Consider the following 17,084-nt stretch of genomic DNA (forward strand, 5'->3'; position numbering starts at 1 on the left):
TAGGAAAGGATTTGGAATCCAGGGTAAGACTCATACCAGCCACACCAATCACACCGTACAACTCGTGATAACTATACCCAGTTAACAGTATGAACAATAACTGAGCCTCTCTCAACAGATGGCTCATACAATAACCCTTTAGTTAAGCAATAACTATATACATGTATTGCAGAGAGTCCGCACTTGGGACGGGCTCCCAGCATCCACTACGGACTACGAGAAAAAGAATTACCGGTGAGTAAATTCTTATTTTCTCTGACGTCCTAGTGGATGCTGGGTACTCCGTAAGGACCATGGGGATTATACCAAAGCTCCCAAACGGGCGGGAGAGTGCGGATGACTTTGCAGCACCGAATGAGCAAACTCAAGGTCCTCCTCAGCCAGGGTATCAAACTTGTAGAATTTTGCAAAAGTGTTTGAACCCGACCAAGTAGCAGCTCGGCAAAGTTGTAAAGCCGAGACCCCTCGGGCAGCCGCCCAAGAAGAGCCCACCTTCCTCGTGGAATGGGCTTTTACTGATTTAGGATGCGGCAGTCCAGCCGCAGAATGTGCAAGCTGAATCGTGCTACAGATCCAGCGAGCAATAGTCTGCTTTGAAGCAGGAGCACCCAGCTTGTTGGGTGCATGCAGGATAAATAGCGAGTCAGTTTTTCTGACTCTAACCGTCCTGGAAACATAAATTTTCAGGGCCCGGACTACGTCCAGCAACTTGGAATCCTCCAAGTCCCTAGTAGCCGCAGGCACCACAATAGGTTGGTTCAAACGAAACGATGATACCACCTTAGGGAGAAATTGGGGACGAGTCCTCCATTCTGCCCTTTCCATATGGAAGATCAGATATGGGCTTTTACATGACAAAGCCGCCAATTCTGACACACGCCTAGTCCAAGCTAAGGCCAAAAGCATGACCACTTTCCACGTGAGATATTTTAGCTCCACGGTCTTAAGTGGCTCAAACCAGTGGGATTTTAGGAATCCAACACACGTTAAGATCCCAAGGTGCCACTGGAGGCACAAAAGGGGCTGAATATGCAGCACCCCTGTAACAATGTCCGAACTTCAGGTAGTGAAGCCAGTTCTTTTTAAGAGAAAAAGGGATAGGGCCGAAATCTTGGCCTTTATGGATCCTAATTTTAGGCCCATAGTCACTCCTGACTGTAGGAAGTGCAGGAATCGACCCCCCTGGAATTCCTCTGTAGGGCCTTCCCGGCCACACACAAAGCAACCTATTTTCGCCATATACAGTGAAAAAGTCTTGCTGTCACGTCTTTCCTAGCCTTTATCAGCGTAGGAATAACTGCATCCAGAATGCCCTTTTCCGCTAGGATCCGGCGTTCAACCGCCATGCCGTCCAACGCAGCCGCGGTAAGTCTTGGATCAGACAGGGTCCCTGTTGCAACATGTCCTGACTGAAAGGCAGAGGCCATGGGTCCTCTGAGAGCATTTCTTGCAGTTCCGGGTACCGAGTCCTTCTTGGCCAATCCGGAGCAAAGAATATTGTTCACACTCCTCCGTTTATTACAATTCTCAGCCCTTGGGTCTGAGAGGAAGAGGAGGGAATATATAGACCGACTGGAACACCCACGGTGTTACTAGTGCGACCACAGCTATCGCCTGAGAGTCCCTTGACCCAGCGTAAAACATTTTTTATCTTTTGATTGAGGTGGGACGCCATGTAGTCCACCTGAGGCAGTTTCCATCAATTTGCAAAACTGCGTGAAGACTTCCTGATGAAGTCACCACTTTCCCGGGTGGAGGTCGTGTCCACTCCCGGAATGAACACTGCTGACAGTGCGCTTACTTGATTCTCCGCCCAGCGAAGAATTCTGGTGGCTTTTACCCTCGCCACCCTGCTCCTTGTGCCGCCCTGGCGGTTTACATGAGCCCCTGCGGTCTGACTGGATCAGAACCGGTTGGTCACGAAGCAGGAACTCCGCTTGACTTAGGGCGTTGTATATGGCCCTTAGTTCCAGGATATTGATGTGAAGGCAAGTCTGTTGGCTTGACCACAAACCTTGGAATTTTCTTCCCTGTGTAACTGCCCCCCACCCTCGGAGGCTTGCATCCGTGGTCACCAGGACCCAGTCCTGAATGCCGAATCTGCGGCCCTCGAGAAGGTGAGCACTCCGCAGCCACCACAGGAGAGACACCCTGGCCCTGGGGGATAGGGTGATTAACCGATGCATCTGAAGATGTGATCCGGACCACTTGTCCAGTAAGTTCCATTGTCCTTGCATGGAACCAGCCGAAGGGGATGGCCTCGTATGATGCCATCATCCTTCCCAGGACTCAAGTGCAGTGATGCACTGACACCTGTTTTGGTTTTCAATAGATTCCTGACCAGTGTCATGAGCTCCTAAGCTCTCTCTATCGGGAGATAAACCCTCTTCTGGTCTGTGTCTAGGATCATGCCTAGGCGAGGCAGATGAGCTGTAGGAACCAACTGCGACTTCGGAATATATAGAATCAAGTCGTGTTGCCGTTTCACTTCCAGAGAAGGTGATACGCTGTCCAGCAACTGCTCTCTTGATCTCGCTTTTATGAGGAGATCATCCAAGTATGTGATAATAGTGACACCTTGCTTCAGAAGGAGCACCATCATATCCGCCATTACCTTGGTGAAATTGGTAATGACAATCCCGTACCGCAATTCTGAGGTACGCCTGATGAGGTGGATAAATGGGGACACGAAGGTATGCATTCCTTATGTCCCGATTCATTTCAGGCTTGCAATGACCGCTCTTAGCGATTCCATCTTGAACCTGAACCTTTTCAGGTATATGTTCAGGGATTTTAATTCAATATGGGTCTAACCGAACCGTCTGGTTTCGGGATTATAACATGGTCGAATAATAACACCCTCTTGTTGAAGGAGGGGACCCTTGACCACCACCTGTTGAAGATACAATTTACGAATTGCAGTTAACACTGGCTCCCTCTCTTGGGGGGAAGCCCGCCGGGTCCTCTGTGAGGGGGCATCTTCTCACAGTCCAGCCTGTATCCCTGCGATACAATTTCTATTGCCCAGGGATCTAACGGGGAGTGAACCCATTTGTGGCTGAACTTACGAAGGCGTGTCCCCACCGGGCCTAGCTCCGCCTGTAGAGCCCCAGCGACATGCGGTGGATTTTTTGTAGAGGCCGGGGAGGACTTCTGTTCCTGGGGACTAGCTGTGTTGTACAGCTTCTTTCCTCTGCCCCCGGCTCTGACAAGAAAGGACGCACCTCAGACTTTCTTGTTTCTTTATTCGAAAAGCTGCATTTAATAATGTCGTGCTTTCCTAGGCTGTGCAGGAATATAAGGCAAAATATCAGAATTACCAGCTATAGCTGTGGAGACCAGGCCCGAGAACCTTTCTCCACACAATCCTCAGCCTTCCATATGCCTCTTAAGTCGGCATCATCTGTCCAATGTATATTCTACAGGACACGTCAAGCAGAAATCGACATAGCTTTTGTCTCTAGGACCCAGTATACTCATGTCCCTTTGGGCATGCTTTATAATTATATATCTATCACTTAAGACAGCATCTTAAAATATTTATATGCATACTAGGGTCTCAATCTCTGCTGATAAGGTACCTGTCCACGCTGCCACAGCGCTATAAACCCATGCCGACACAATCGCCGGTCTGGGTAGTATACTAGAATGTGCACACTATCTGCAGGATCCCTGAGAATAGCTAGTGCAAACAGGACACCCAAGGGGAAGATTCTCAACACATCCTGGCCCTAGTGGGGAAAGGATACAGCCTGAGAATTCTCTTGTGGGAAGCTGCCGTCTCTTGTCTAGAGATTCCCGCTCTTTTTCCTCATGAGAGGAGGGAAATTTACCTCAGCATTCTTCCCCTTAACATGTGTACTCTCGTGTCAGGGACAGATGAGTCATCAGTGATATGCAAATCATCTTTTATTCCAATAATCATATATTGAATATCTTTTAGCCCTCTTGGCTGTAACTTTGCATTATCGTAGTCGACAGTGGAGTTAAACTCCGTGTCGATACTTTGTTATTTTGGATAGTGAGAATAGAGAGACTCTGAAGGACTCTGTGACATAGGGACAGACCAGGGTAGATTTCCTTTCTGTTCCCTAACCTTTTGTGCAATAATTTTACCTCAGCACTTACACATATCCAAACAGGTGTCGGCGTTGTTGACGGAGACACCCTCCCACACACTTATCCGCTCTATCACCTCCTTAGAGGCGCCTTTTACCTCAGACATGTCGACACACGCGTACCGACACACCACACACACAGGGATGCTCTATTTGAAGACAGTTCCCCCACCAGGCCCTTTGGAGAGACAGAGAGAGAGTATGCCAGCACACACCACAGCGCTATATAATACAGGGATGTACACTATACTGAGTGATTTTTCCCCTATAGCAGCTTATATACACAGTTTTGCGCCTAAATTTATGTGCCCCCCCCTCTCTTTTTTACCCTTTGCGTACCAGGATACTGCAGGGGAGAGCCTGGGGAGCTTCCTTCCAGCTGAGCTGTGAAGAGAAAATGGCGCCGGTGTGCTGAGGAAGAAGGCCCGGCCCCCTCAGCGGCGGGCTTCTGTCCTTTTATGTACTTTAATGGCGGGGGTTAATGCACATATACAGTTTATCAGACTGTATTATGTGCTTTTCACCAAGTAAGGTAATCTAATTGCTGCCCAGGGCGCCCCCCCCCCAGCGCCCTGAACCCATCAGTGACCGGAGTGTGTGGTGTGCTAAGGGAGCAATGGCGCACAGCTGCAGTGCTGTGCGCTACCTTAATGAAGACCGGAGTCTTCAGCCGCCGATTTTCAACTTCTCTTCGTTCTTCTGGCTCTGCAAGGGGGACGGCAGCGCGGCTCCGGGACCGGACGACCGAGGACTGGGCCTGTGTTCGATCCCTCTGGAGCTAATGGTGTCCAGTAGCCTTAAAAGCCCAAGCTAGCTGCAAGCAGGTAGGTTCGCTTCTCTCCCCTCAGTCCCACGTAGCAGTGAGTCTGTTGCCAGCAGATCTCACTGAAAATAAAAAACCTAACAAATACTTTCTTTTCTAGGAAGCTCAGGAGAGCCCCTAGGGTGCATCCAGCTCTGGCCGGGCACAGATACTGAGGTCTGGAGGAGGGGCATAGAGGGAGGAGCCAGTGCACACCAGATATAGTACCTAATCTTTCTTTTAAGAGTGCCCAGTCTCCTGCGGAGCCCGTCTATACCCCATGGTCCTTACGGAGTACCCAGCATCCACTAGGACGTCAGAGAATATATATATATATATATATATATATATATATATATATATATATATATATATATACACACACACACACACACTCATCTATCCCAGGGCGCTGGTTGGTACTCTTCTCCATATAGGCATCCAGGCGTTAACTTTATTGGAGGGGGGGTCACCACTTGCATGGGTTGACTAGTTGGGGTGGGAGGATAATGCTTTGGTTGGAGTGACCAGTATCCCCTGGCTGTGGCATTACTCCCCTGATAGTGTAGCCCAGTGCTGGTTCTAAAAATATATGGGACCCCTGTGCATTTTGTCCCAGCGCCGGCTCAGAGAACTGGGTGACGGTTATGCTTGGGGTGGGGAGACCCCATGCATTTTTTTTCTGGTTTTTAACTATTTATTTACTGTTACACAGAGAAGCACCGCACTGATCACACTGATCTGTGCAGGCTTCTGCAAACACTCTGCTTAGCAGGACATCCATTTAAAAAGTTAATTTTGCTCTGAGTTTGCTCCATGTTTCTAAACACGATTCTTAATAGATTAGTAGATTGCTGTGTTTTGTTTTCTATGTAAAGTACTTGTGAGTTGGTGTAATGGTACAGTATATTGCATTTTATTTGCGGGCTAACCCATGTTTTGCAGATAGAATCATAATTTTACTCCTGTGTTTGACAATAGTTACTCTCCAAGATTGAAAAAAACGGCTAAACTCCCCTGGGAATAGCAACAGCGGTGAAATGAGTGACCTGCTAGATTGTGCCTGCATGCAGGCCAATCTAGTACCGGCGATAGCGGCGCGCAGGGCCGCGCATCGCTATCGCTATGGGGCACACACACAGAGAGATCCGTGCTTAACTTTTAAGCAATCTAGTCAGATTGCTTAGAATTTAAGTACGGATCTCTCCGTGTGTACCCCCCTTAACAAGTCTTGAAAGATAGAATACTACCTGGGCTCTGATGAGGCCACAAAAGGTGTCACAGGAGCACAGCAGTACTTTAGACACATTCTGTTTAATATAATTTAAATGTCTAGTTGTGTGAGGTGGTGGTGGACTTGTCAAATCACGACCAACTACATTAGAATCAACTAAAATTGACAGGAATTTCCACAGTTAAAAAGTATCCCGAGCACCATCTTGCTTGTAAAATTAGGTTTGGTTTGGAGCCCTTCCCTCACTCACATATAGCCAGGGCTGCTGCGGATATCTTTTGGCAATGCTTGGGTGTATGATAGGATATATATAAAAAGGGAAATTTGGGAACAAAATCACTTTAAGAGGGAAATCGGTTTAACACGTACAAATATGTCAGTGAAAGGACTATCGGCAACGAAAAACAAAGGGGTCTATTTACTAAGCCTTGCAGAGAGATAAAGTAGCCGGAGATAAAGGCTCTTAAATCTTAAAAAGTGGAGAGTGATAAAGAGTGATAACGTACCAACAAATCAGCTCCTGACATTTTTCAAACACAGCCTGTAACATGACATTAGGAACTTATTGTTTGGTACTTTATCTCTCTCCACAGCTCAATAAATAGATCCCTTCGTTTTTCATTGCTGATAGTCAAGTGTCCTATTGGCCAGGCTTAGTCAGATTTACTGAGACAATGTAATTGTTGTTATAGCTTGTGCTCAAACATTTCAACACAAATGGCTTCACAATGTGTTTGTCTTTATAGTTTCACTGTCATCAACAAATTTCTAGAGGCTGTCATGGAGGTCAACCAATTAAAAACTAATGCAATAAAAACGCAAATGAAAATAAAATTTTAAAAATAGATTTTGTAATGTATACAGATTCTACAAAGTAGGGGACGATCACATGCTTTTTATATACAAATGTAGTTTTTATAGACAGTTTAGAGTGTTATACAGGCTGAGTATCCCATATCCAAATATTCCGAAATACGGAATATTCCGAAATACGGACTTTTTTCAGTGAGAGTGAGATAGTGAAACCTTTGTTTTTCGATGGCTCAATGTACACAAACTTTGTTTAATACACAAAGTTATTAAAAATATTGTATTAAATGACCTTCAGGCTGTGTGTATAAGGTGTATATGAAACATAAATGAATTGTGTGAATGTAGACACACTTTGTTTAATGAACAAAGTTGTTAAAAATATTGGCTAAAATTACCTTCAGGCTGTGTGTATAAGGTGTATATGAAACATAAATGCATTCTGTGCTTAGATTTAGGTCCCATCACCATGATATCTCATTATGGTATGCAATTATTCCAAAATACGGAAAAATCCCATATCCAAAATACCTCTGGTCCCAAGCATTTTGGATAAGGGATACTCAACCTGTGTATATATATATACACACACACACACTTTTATCAGTGACGTGTGGTGGGGCGAGGCAGAGCCTTTCCTGTCATACTAACGTTTGCACCAGAGTTTTGACTGTATAAGGTATATGAAAAATACAAAGAATATGTTAGAAATATCTTCTTTGTATTATTCTAATCATATTTATAGTCTAAACTCTGGAGAAAAAAGTATCTGGCAAGTGAGGCAGGTATCTTTTTCACACATCTCTGATCAAAACTCACCAAATTTCAAGCAGTATACACTGCTGCACCTGTGTATAATGCCCCCATGTATATACTGCTGCACCTGTGTATAATGCCCCCATGTATATGCTGCTGCACCTGTGTATAATGCCCCCATGTATATACTGCTGCACCTGTGTATAATGCCCCCATGTATATACTGCTGCACCTGTGTATAATGCCCCCATGTATATACTGCTGCACCTGTGTATAATGCCCCCATGTATATACTGCTGCACCTGTGTATAATGCCCCCATGTATATACTGCTGCACCTGTGTATAATGCCCCCATGTATATACTGCTGCACCTGTGTATAATGCCCCCATGTATATACTGCTGCACCTGTGTATAATGCCCCTATGTACCCTTTGGCTCATATATTGTGTATAAATCTGGCTCTGGTGCTAGCCAGTGCCTCCTCGGCCATTTATCTCACAGCACGTCCCTGACATTTATTTAAAAACAGACTGAAACATCTATGGGACTAGCTTACTGGACTTTGCTTTTTTTTTTTTTTTATTGATTTATATTGGTGTCTTCTTCACTTAGTGGTAGAAAGTAAATCAGAATAGTATAAAACAGAGCAGGATATGTGAACTTATAATAAAACCCTAGTGAGACGTATATATGTAAATCTTCCAGGAGTTTATAAAAACAAAACAATTTTAAATGGAGCTTTGAACATTGGAGTGTTTCTCCTTTGCACAACTGACTTCCTCTCACTAAGGAGCAGATGTACTAAGCCTTTGCGTATGATAAATTGGAAAGAGATAAAGTACTCACCAATCAGCTCCTAGCTGTCATTTCTCAAACACTGCCTATAACATGCAAGTTAGGAGCTGATTGGCTGGTACTTTACCTTTCTCCACTTTATCACTCTCCAAGGGTTAGTACATATAACCTCTAAGTCCTTTGAAAGGCATTGCATGGAACCTTTCAGACAGAGCCGGCCCTAACCATTATGATGCCCTAGGCAAGATGTTGGCTGGTGCCCCCTAGCACCGCCACTAGTTCTGCCTCTGACCCTGCACCCTTTCCCGGCACCATCACCCCTCACTCATAGTAGTTCTCATTTTTGGTGCCCCTACCCCCTATATTTTAAATGGGAACAGTGCGCACAGCCAAAAAAGGGGCATGTTCTTGCTGGGAAGGGGCATAGCCACACAATAGTACCCCCAATTCAAATTACGCCACAATAGTGCAACTTTACTCATATTTTATCATGCGATAGTGTCCCTTATTCACGTTACATCACACAGTAGTACCACTTTACCTTATATACCTTACTCCTCACAGTAGTGCCCCTTATTCACATTACATCACGCAGTATTGTTCCTTATTTACATTACATCACACTGAATAGCTCCTTATTCACATTACAACACACCAGATTGCTCTTTATGCACATTAGACCACACAGTAGTGCCCTCTCTATACATTATGCCACACAGTAGAGCACCTTATACACAAAATGCCACACATTAGTAATGCATTTATACACATAATCCCACACAGTAATGCCCTTTACACATATGGCACACACATTATTAATGTCCTTATAAACATACACTGTGGCTGTATCTGCATATGAAATGCTACATTACAGTGATTTCCAGAAATAAACTGTAACATAACATTTCGTATGCAGATACAGCCACAGTCACACACAGAATATAGGCATGCCACATATCATTTTAATCAGCAGAAGCTGTTTATGCCCCATGGCATGCCAAATGCCCTAGGCATTTGCCTAGTTTGCCTATGCCTAGGGCCGGCTCTGCTTTCAGAACTGGGATGGCTGAAAGAATAGGACAATATATTTGAACTAGGCATTTATCAAGTAAAATAAAGATAAATGTCATAAGATAAATGTTAAGCAAAAATGTATTCTAGATTTAGTGGTCATTTAAAAAGTGCATATTAGACTAAAGTTGCTCATACACACAGGCCCAATTATCACGGACAGATCAGATGTCGCTTTGGGACGGCTGGAAAATCTGGATGGCTGATGACTATTATCTGCTAGTGTGAGTGTTCACCGATCAATGGTGCTGACTGGAGACCACAGCATCCAGCTATAGAGCCTAGGCCAGTGGTTCTCAAACTGTGTGCCGAGGACACTTGCAGGGGAGCCCTGGGTTGATGGTCCAGGACCAATTCAAATCAATGTAATAGACAAAACCAGTGCTGGTGGCTGCCAATCATAAGATATGTGTACAAACAGAAGCAAATCTTGTTCCTTTACGACATAATTGAACCTAAGGATGATATAAGCACAATTTACTTAATTTTCTAAAGTTCACAATAATTAACTTTCGGCCTAGGGGTGCCATGAAAAAAATTCTGATACTCGAGGGCGCCGTGATTAAAAAAAGTTTGGGAACCACTGTCCTAGGCTATAAATGTCTGCTTGGGTGCAATAATAGCAGATGAACAACTGTATAGCAGACGTATGAACAACTCCATTTACCACTATAAAAAAAAAAGCACATTCTGCTCACATTCAAATGCTGTAGTTGTTGCGTCTGGGAGCACCTGGCCAATCACATCCTAGAAGTAAAGCAGACATAAAACAGGTTAATATCACTAAGGGGAATATTTAATAAAACTACAGTATCTCATAAAAGCTGGAAAATGTGATATTTATGTTCTCTGGAGATGGAGATAAATATCTCCTCTCCAGTGACAGTTGCAGAGCAGTTCACAATTCAAATAGGGGAGCCACATCCACTGTCACCCCAAACACTGCCAGACGTTGCTGTTCGGGACTCACGAGCAGTTGGTGTGGCTCCCCTGTTTGAATTTTGGACCAAGCTGCAACTGTCACTGGAGAGAAGATATTTATCTCCATCTCCAGAAATATCATATTTTCCAGCAATTATGAGATAATTGTTTTATTAACTATCCCCCCTAAATCGGCTGGTCCAAAGCAAGTTACATTATAAGCTATTAAAGAAAAAACCTTAAGCCTGCACAAGCAGGCAGGTCGGCGAAGTCTTGTTGTACAACATTTCATGCCAAAACTTTTATACAGCCAAGAGAGCATCAATTGTTAAAAAGGGCAACAAAACCACTTTTTGTATTTCCCAGCGATATTAGTGTTTAGACTACTAGTGATAGGCAACCTGATACACTTTCAAAAGGGCAGCACATTAGTCTCAATAGTAAGCTAAATCAACACGTAATCAATAAAAGGTCCATCTATTTGTAAAAAGATATCAGCAGGCCAAGTTATAACAAATGTGGCAACAAAGCAAGTAGAAGCCGGGGGCTGCAGATGAAGCGAAGGCTAGGAGGGCCCCATATTGCCCATACCTGGTTTACTCATTTTATAACGTACCACAGGAGCAATAACACTAATGTTTTGATTTTTTACAATATAGTTTTATTTGTATGTTACAATTGGTAGTGTACACCTGTCACAGGACACAGGGTTCTTCTGGATAACACTACACTACATGTCACCCTGACCGTGCTCCAAGTTATAGAACCGGAAAGAGGCGGCTGAACCTCTATCTATGTCCTATGTCCTGCAATATGACGTCTGCAGAGTGAGGTTGCGCATGACGTCACTGTGACGTAAGAGGATACTCTATTTGTCCCCTGTGGCCTTTCTTACCAGGATGTCCCGAAACAGCAACTGCGTCGCCGGCTGCACGGTCCAGTCCACGGCGCCACCGTCTGGAATGCGTATTCGGATGACCAGGGCCTGGCTATCCATGTCCTGAGGGAGCTCGTAGCCCAGTAGCAGCATCCCGGCCGGGGCCGGGTCACATCGTTCGGGGCTCAGGGGATAGAGGGTGACTGGAGGAACTAAAGAGTTCCGAGCCGGAAGATTGGGGAAAGAAAGGGCAACGGACATGTGGCAATACGGAAAAGTGGCAAATCGTCATTTGAATGTACGTGCGCCATATTGGTTTCTGGCAAAAGGGATCAATTTCGTGTTGCATCCGCATGGCGCTGCCAAAATAAAAGGTGTTGCAATGAAAATTCACACATTGTATAAACAAATGCATATAAAAACCTTGTTAATAGCACACATAAATAATAATATAATAGACATCCTATTTTTTTTTTTAAACAACCAGATGTTTTGTATAGTGATGAGCGGGTTCGGTTCCTCGGAATCCGAACCCGCCCGAACTTCAGCTTTTTTTACACGGATCCGAGCGACTCGGATCTTCCCGCCTTGCTCGGTTAACCCGAGCGCGCCCGAACGTCATCATGACGCTGTCGGATTCTCGCGAGGCTCAGATTCTATCGCGAGACTCGGATTCTATATAAGGAGCCGCGCGTCGCCGCCATTTTACACGTGCATTGAGATTGATAGTGAGAGGACGTGGCTGGCGTCCTCTCCGTTTAGAGAAGAAATAGATAGGAGAGTGAGAGTGAGACAGTGACACTTCATTTACTGGAGCTTAGGAGGAGTACTCAGACAGAGAGTGCAGAATTTTGCTGATAGTATTAGTTAGTTATACTAGTGACAGAGTGAGACAGTGACACTTCATTTACTGGAGCTTAGGAGGAGTACTCAGACAGAGAGTGCAGAATTTTGCTGATAGTATTAGTTAGTTATACTAGTGACTGACCAGTGACCACCAGTGCAGTTTTATATTATTTAATATAATCCGTTCTCTGCCTGAAAAAACGATACACAGTGACTCAGTCACATACCATATCTGTGCTCAGCCCAGTGTGCTGCTGCATCATCTATGTATAATATCTGACTGTGCTCACACAGCTTAATTGTGGGGGAGACTGGGGAGCAGTAAGGTTATAGCAGGAGCCAGGAGTACATATTAAAATTAAACAGTGCACACTTTTTTTCTGCAGGAGTGCCACTGCCAGTGTGACTGACCAGTGACATGACCACCAGTATATAGTATACTATATTGTATTGTGAATGTCTGCCTGTAAAAGTTAAACACACGTCGTGTGACTTGTGTGGTGTTTTTTTATTCTATAAAATAAAAAACTCATTCTGCTGACAGACAGTGTCCAGCAGGTCCGTCATTATATAATATATACCTGTCCGGCTGCAGTAGTGATATATATATATTTTTTATATCATTTATCATCCAGTCGCAGCAGACACAGTACGGTAGTTCACGGCTGTAGCTACCTCTGTGTCGGCACTCGGCAGTCCATCCATAATTGTATACCACCTACCCGTGGTTTTTTTTTTCTTTCTTCTTTATACATACTACATCTCATTATCATCCAGTCTATATTAGCAGCAGACACAGTACAGTACGGTAGTCCACGGCTGTAGCTACCTCTGTGTCGGCACTCGGCAGTCCGTCCATAATTGTATACCACCTACCCGTGGTTTTTTTTCCTTTCTTCTTTATACATACTACATCTCATTATCAACCAGTCTATATTAGCAGCAGACACAGTACGGTAGTCCACGGCTGTAGCTACCTCTGTGTCGGCACTCGGCAGTCCATCCATAATTGTATACCACCTACCCGTGTTTTTTTTTTCTTTCTTCTTTATACATACTACATCTCATTATCATCCAGTCTATATTAGCAGCAGACACAGTACAGTACGGTAGTCCACGGCTGTAGCTACCTCTGTGTCGGCACTCGGCAGTCCATCCATAATTGTATACCACCTACCCGTGGTTTTTTTTTCTTTCTTCTTTATACATACATACTACATCTCTTTATCAACCAGTCTATATTAGCAGCAGACACAGTACGGTAGTCCACGGCTGTAGCTACCTCTGTGTCGGCACTCGGCAGTCCATCCATAATTGTATACCACCTACCCGTGGTTTTTTTTTCTTTCTTCTTTATACATACATACTACATCTCTTTATCAACCAGTCTATATTAGCAGCAGACACAGTACGGTAGTCCACGGCTGTAGCTACCTCTGTGTCGGCACTTGGCAGTCCATCCATAATTGTATACCACCTACCCGTGGTTTTTTTTTCTTTCTTCTTTATACATACATACTACATCTCATTATCATCCAGTCTATATTAGCAGCAGACACAGTACAGTACGGTAGTCCACGGCTGTAGCTACCTCTGTGTCGGCACTCGGCAGTCCATCCATAATTGTATACCACCTACCCGTGTTTTTTTTTTATTTCTTCTTTATACATACATACATCTCATTATCATCCAGTCTATATTAGCAGCAGACACAGTACAGTACGGTAGTCCACGGCTGTAGCTACCTCTGTGTCGGCACTCGGCAGTCCGTCCATAATTGTATACCACCTACCCGTGGTTTTTTTTTCTTTCTTCTTTATACATACATACTACATCTCTTTATCAACCAGTCTATATTAGCAGCAGACACAGTACGGTAGTTCACGGCTGTAGCTACCACTGTGTCGGCACTCGGCAGTCCATCCATAATTGTATACCACCTACCCGTGGTTTTTTTTTTCTTTCTTCTTTATACATACTACATCTCATTATCATCCAGTCTATATTAGCAGCAGACACAGTACAGTACGGTAGTCCACGGCTGTAGCTACCTCTGTCGGCACTCGGCAGTCCATCCATAATTGTATACCACCTACCCGTGGTTTTTTTTTCTTTCTTCTTTATACATACATACTACATCTCATTATCAACCAGTCTATATTAGCAGCAGACACAGTACGGTAGTCCACGGCTGTAGCTACCTCTGTGTCGGCACTCGGCAGTCCGTCCATAATTGTATACCACCTACCCGTGGTTTTTTTTTCTTTCTTCTTTATACATACATACTACATCTCATTATCATCCAGTCTATATTAGCAGCAGACACAGTACAGTACAATAGTCCACGGCTGTAGCTACCTCTGTGTCGGCACTCGGCAGTCCATCCATAATTGTATACTAGTATCCATCCATCTCCATTGTTTACCTGAGGTGCCTTTTAGTTGTGCCTATTAAAATATGGAGAACAAAAATGTTGAGGTTCCAAAATTAGGGAAAGATCAAGATCCACTTCCACCTCGTGCTGAAGCTGCTGCCACTAGTCATGGCCGAGACGATGAAATGCCAGCAACGTCGTCTGCCAAGGCCGATGCCCAATGTCATAGTACAGAGCATGTCAAATCCAAAACACCAAATATCAGTAAAAAAAGGACTCCAAAACCTAAAATAAAATTGTCGGAGGAGAAGCGTAAACTTGCCAATATGCCATTTACCACACGGAGTGGCAAGGAACGGCTGAGGCCCTGGCCTATGTTCATGGCTAGTGGTTCAGCTTCACATGAGGATGGAGGCACTCAGCCTCTCGCTAGAAAAATGAAAAGACTCAAGCTGGCAAAAGCAGTAGCACCGCAAAGAACTGTGCGTTCTTCGAAATCCCAAATCCACAAGGAGAGTCCAATTGTGTCGGTTGCGATGCCTGACCTTCCCAACACTGGACGTGAAGAGCATGCGCCTTCCACCATTTGCACGCCCCCTGCAAGTGCTGGAAGGAGCACCCGCAGTCCAGTTCCTGATAGTCAGATTGAAGATGTCAGTGTTGAAGTACACCAGGATGAGGAGGATATGGGTGTTGCTGGCGCTGGGGAGGAAATTGACCAGGAGGATTCTGATGGTGAGGTGGTTTGTTTAAGTCAGGCACCCGGGGAGACACCTGTTGTCCGTGGGAGGAATATGGCCGTTGACATGCCTGGTGAAAATACCAAAAAAATCAGCTCTTCGGTGTGGAACTATTTCAATAGAAATGCGGACAACAGGTGTCAAGCCGTGTGTTCCCTTTGTCAAGCTGTAATAAGTAGGGGTAAGGACGTTAACCACCTCGGAACATCCTCCCTTATACGTCACCTGCAGCGCATTCATAATAAGTCAGTGACAAGTTCAAAAACTTTGGGTGACAGCGGAAGCAGTCCACTGACCAGTAAATCCCTTCCTCTTGTAACCAAGCTCACGCAAACCACCCCACCAACTCCCTCAGTGTCAATTTCCTCCTTCCCCAGGAATGCCAATAGTCCTGCAGGCCATGTCACTGGCAATTCTGACGAGTCCTCTCCTGCCTGGGATTCCTCCGATGCATCCTTGCGTGTAACGCCTACTGCTGCTGGCGCTGCTGTTGTTGCTGCTGGGAGTCGATGGTCATCCCAGAGAGGAAGTCGTAAGACCACTTTTACTACTTCCACCAAGCAATTGACTGTCCAACAGTCCTTTGCGAGGAAGATGAAATATCACAGCAGTCATCCTACAGCAAAGCGGATAACTGAGGCCTTGGCATCCTGGGTGGTGAGAAACGTGGTTCCGGCATCCATCATTACTGCAGAGCCAACTAGAGACTTGTTGGAGGTACTGTGTCCCCGGTACCAAATACCATCTAGGTTCCATTTCTCTAGGCAGGCGATACCGAAAATGTACACAGACCTCAGAAAAAGAGTCACCAGTGTCCTAAAAAATGCAGCTGTACCCAATGTCCACTTAACCACGGACATGTGGACAAGTGGAGCAGGGCAGGGTCAGGACTATATGACTGTGACAGCCCACTGGGTAGATGTATGGACTCCCGCCGCAAGAACAGCAGCGGCGGCACCAGTAACAGCATCTCGCAAACGCCAACTCTTTCCTAGGCAGGCTACGCTTTGTATCACCGGTTTCCAGAATACGCACACAGCTGAAAACCTCTTACGTCAACTGAGGAAGATCATCGCGGAATGGCTTACCCCAATTGGACTCTCCTGTGGATTTGTGGCATCGGACAACGCCAGCAATATTGTGTGTGCATTAAATATGGGCAAATTCCAGCACGTCCCATGTTTTGCACATACCTTGAATTTGGTGGTGCAGAATTTTTTAAAAAACGACAGGGGCGTGCAAGAGATGCTGTCGGTGGCCAGAAGAATTGCGGGACACTTTCGGCGTACAGGCACCACGTACAGAAGACTGGAGCACCACCAAAAACTACTGAACCTGCCCTGCCATCATCTGAAGCAAGAAGTGGTAACGAGGTGGAATTCAACCCTCTATATGCTTCAGAGGTTGGAGGAGCAGCAAAAGGCCATTCAAGCCTATACAATTGAGCACGATATAGGAGGTGGAATGCACCTGTCTCAAGCGCAGTGGAGAATGATTTCAACGTTGTGCAAGGTTCTGATGCCCTTTGAACTTGCCACACGTGAAGTCAGTTCAGACACTGCCAGCCTGAGTCAGGTCATTCCCCTCATCAGGCTTTTGCAGAAGAAGCTGGAGACATTGAAGGAGGAGCTAACACGGAGCGATTCCGCTAGGCATGTGGGACTTGTGGATGGAGCCCTTAATTCGCTTAACAAGGATTCACGGGTGGTCAATCTGTTGAAATCAGAGCACTACATTT

The 17,084-nt window shown here is 45.1% G+C and overlaps 1 protein-coding gene across 2 annotated transcripts in view; it reads right to left on the minus strand.

Moving 5' to 3' along the window:
• MAP2K5 (mitogen-activated protein kinase kinase 5) overlaps positions 1–11,745 on the minus strand; it is a 270,085-nt gene extending 258,340 nt beyond the window's left edge. For both annotated transcript variants that reach the window (XM_063925546.1, XM_063925547.1), the window contains exons 1-2: positions 11,405–11,745; positions 10,287–10,335 (exon numbers count right to left, since the gene is read on the minus strand). In XM_063925546.1, the coding sequence (XP_063781616.1) occupies positions 10,287–10,335; positions 11,405–11,647 (292 nt within the window). In that variant the 5' untranslated portion in view covers positions 11,648–11,745. The remainder of the gene's footprint in view (positions 1–10,286; positions 10,336–11,404) is intronic.
• Between the last annotated feature and the right edge of the window lie 5,339 nt (positions 11,746–17,084).

Source organism: Pseudophryne corroboree, chromosome 6 (assembly GCF_028390025.1).
Source record: "Pseudophryne corroboree isolate aPseCor3 chromosome 6, aPseCor3.hap2, whole genome shotgun sequence".
Taxonomy (NCBI): domain Eukaryota; kingdom Metazoa; phylum Chordata; class Amphibia; order Anura; family Myobatrachidae; genus Pseudophryne; species Pseudophryne corroboree.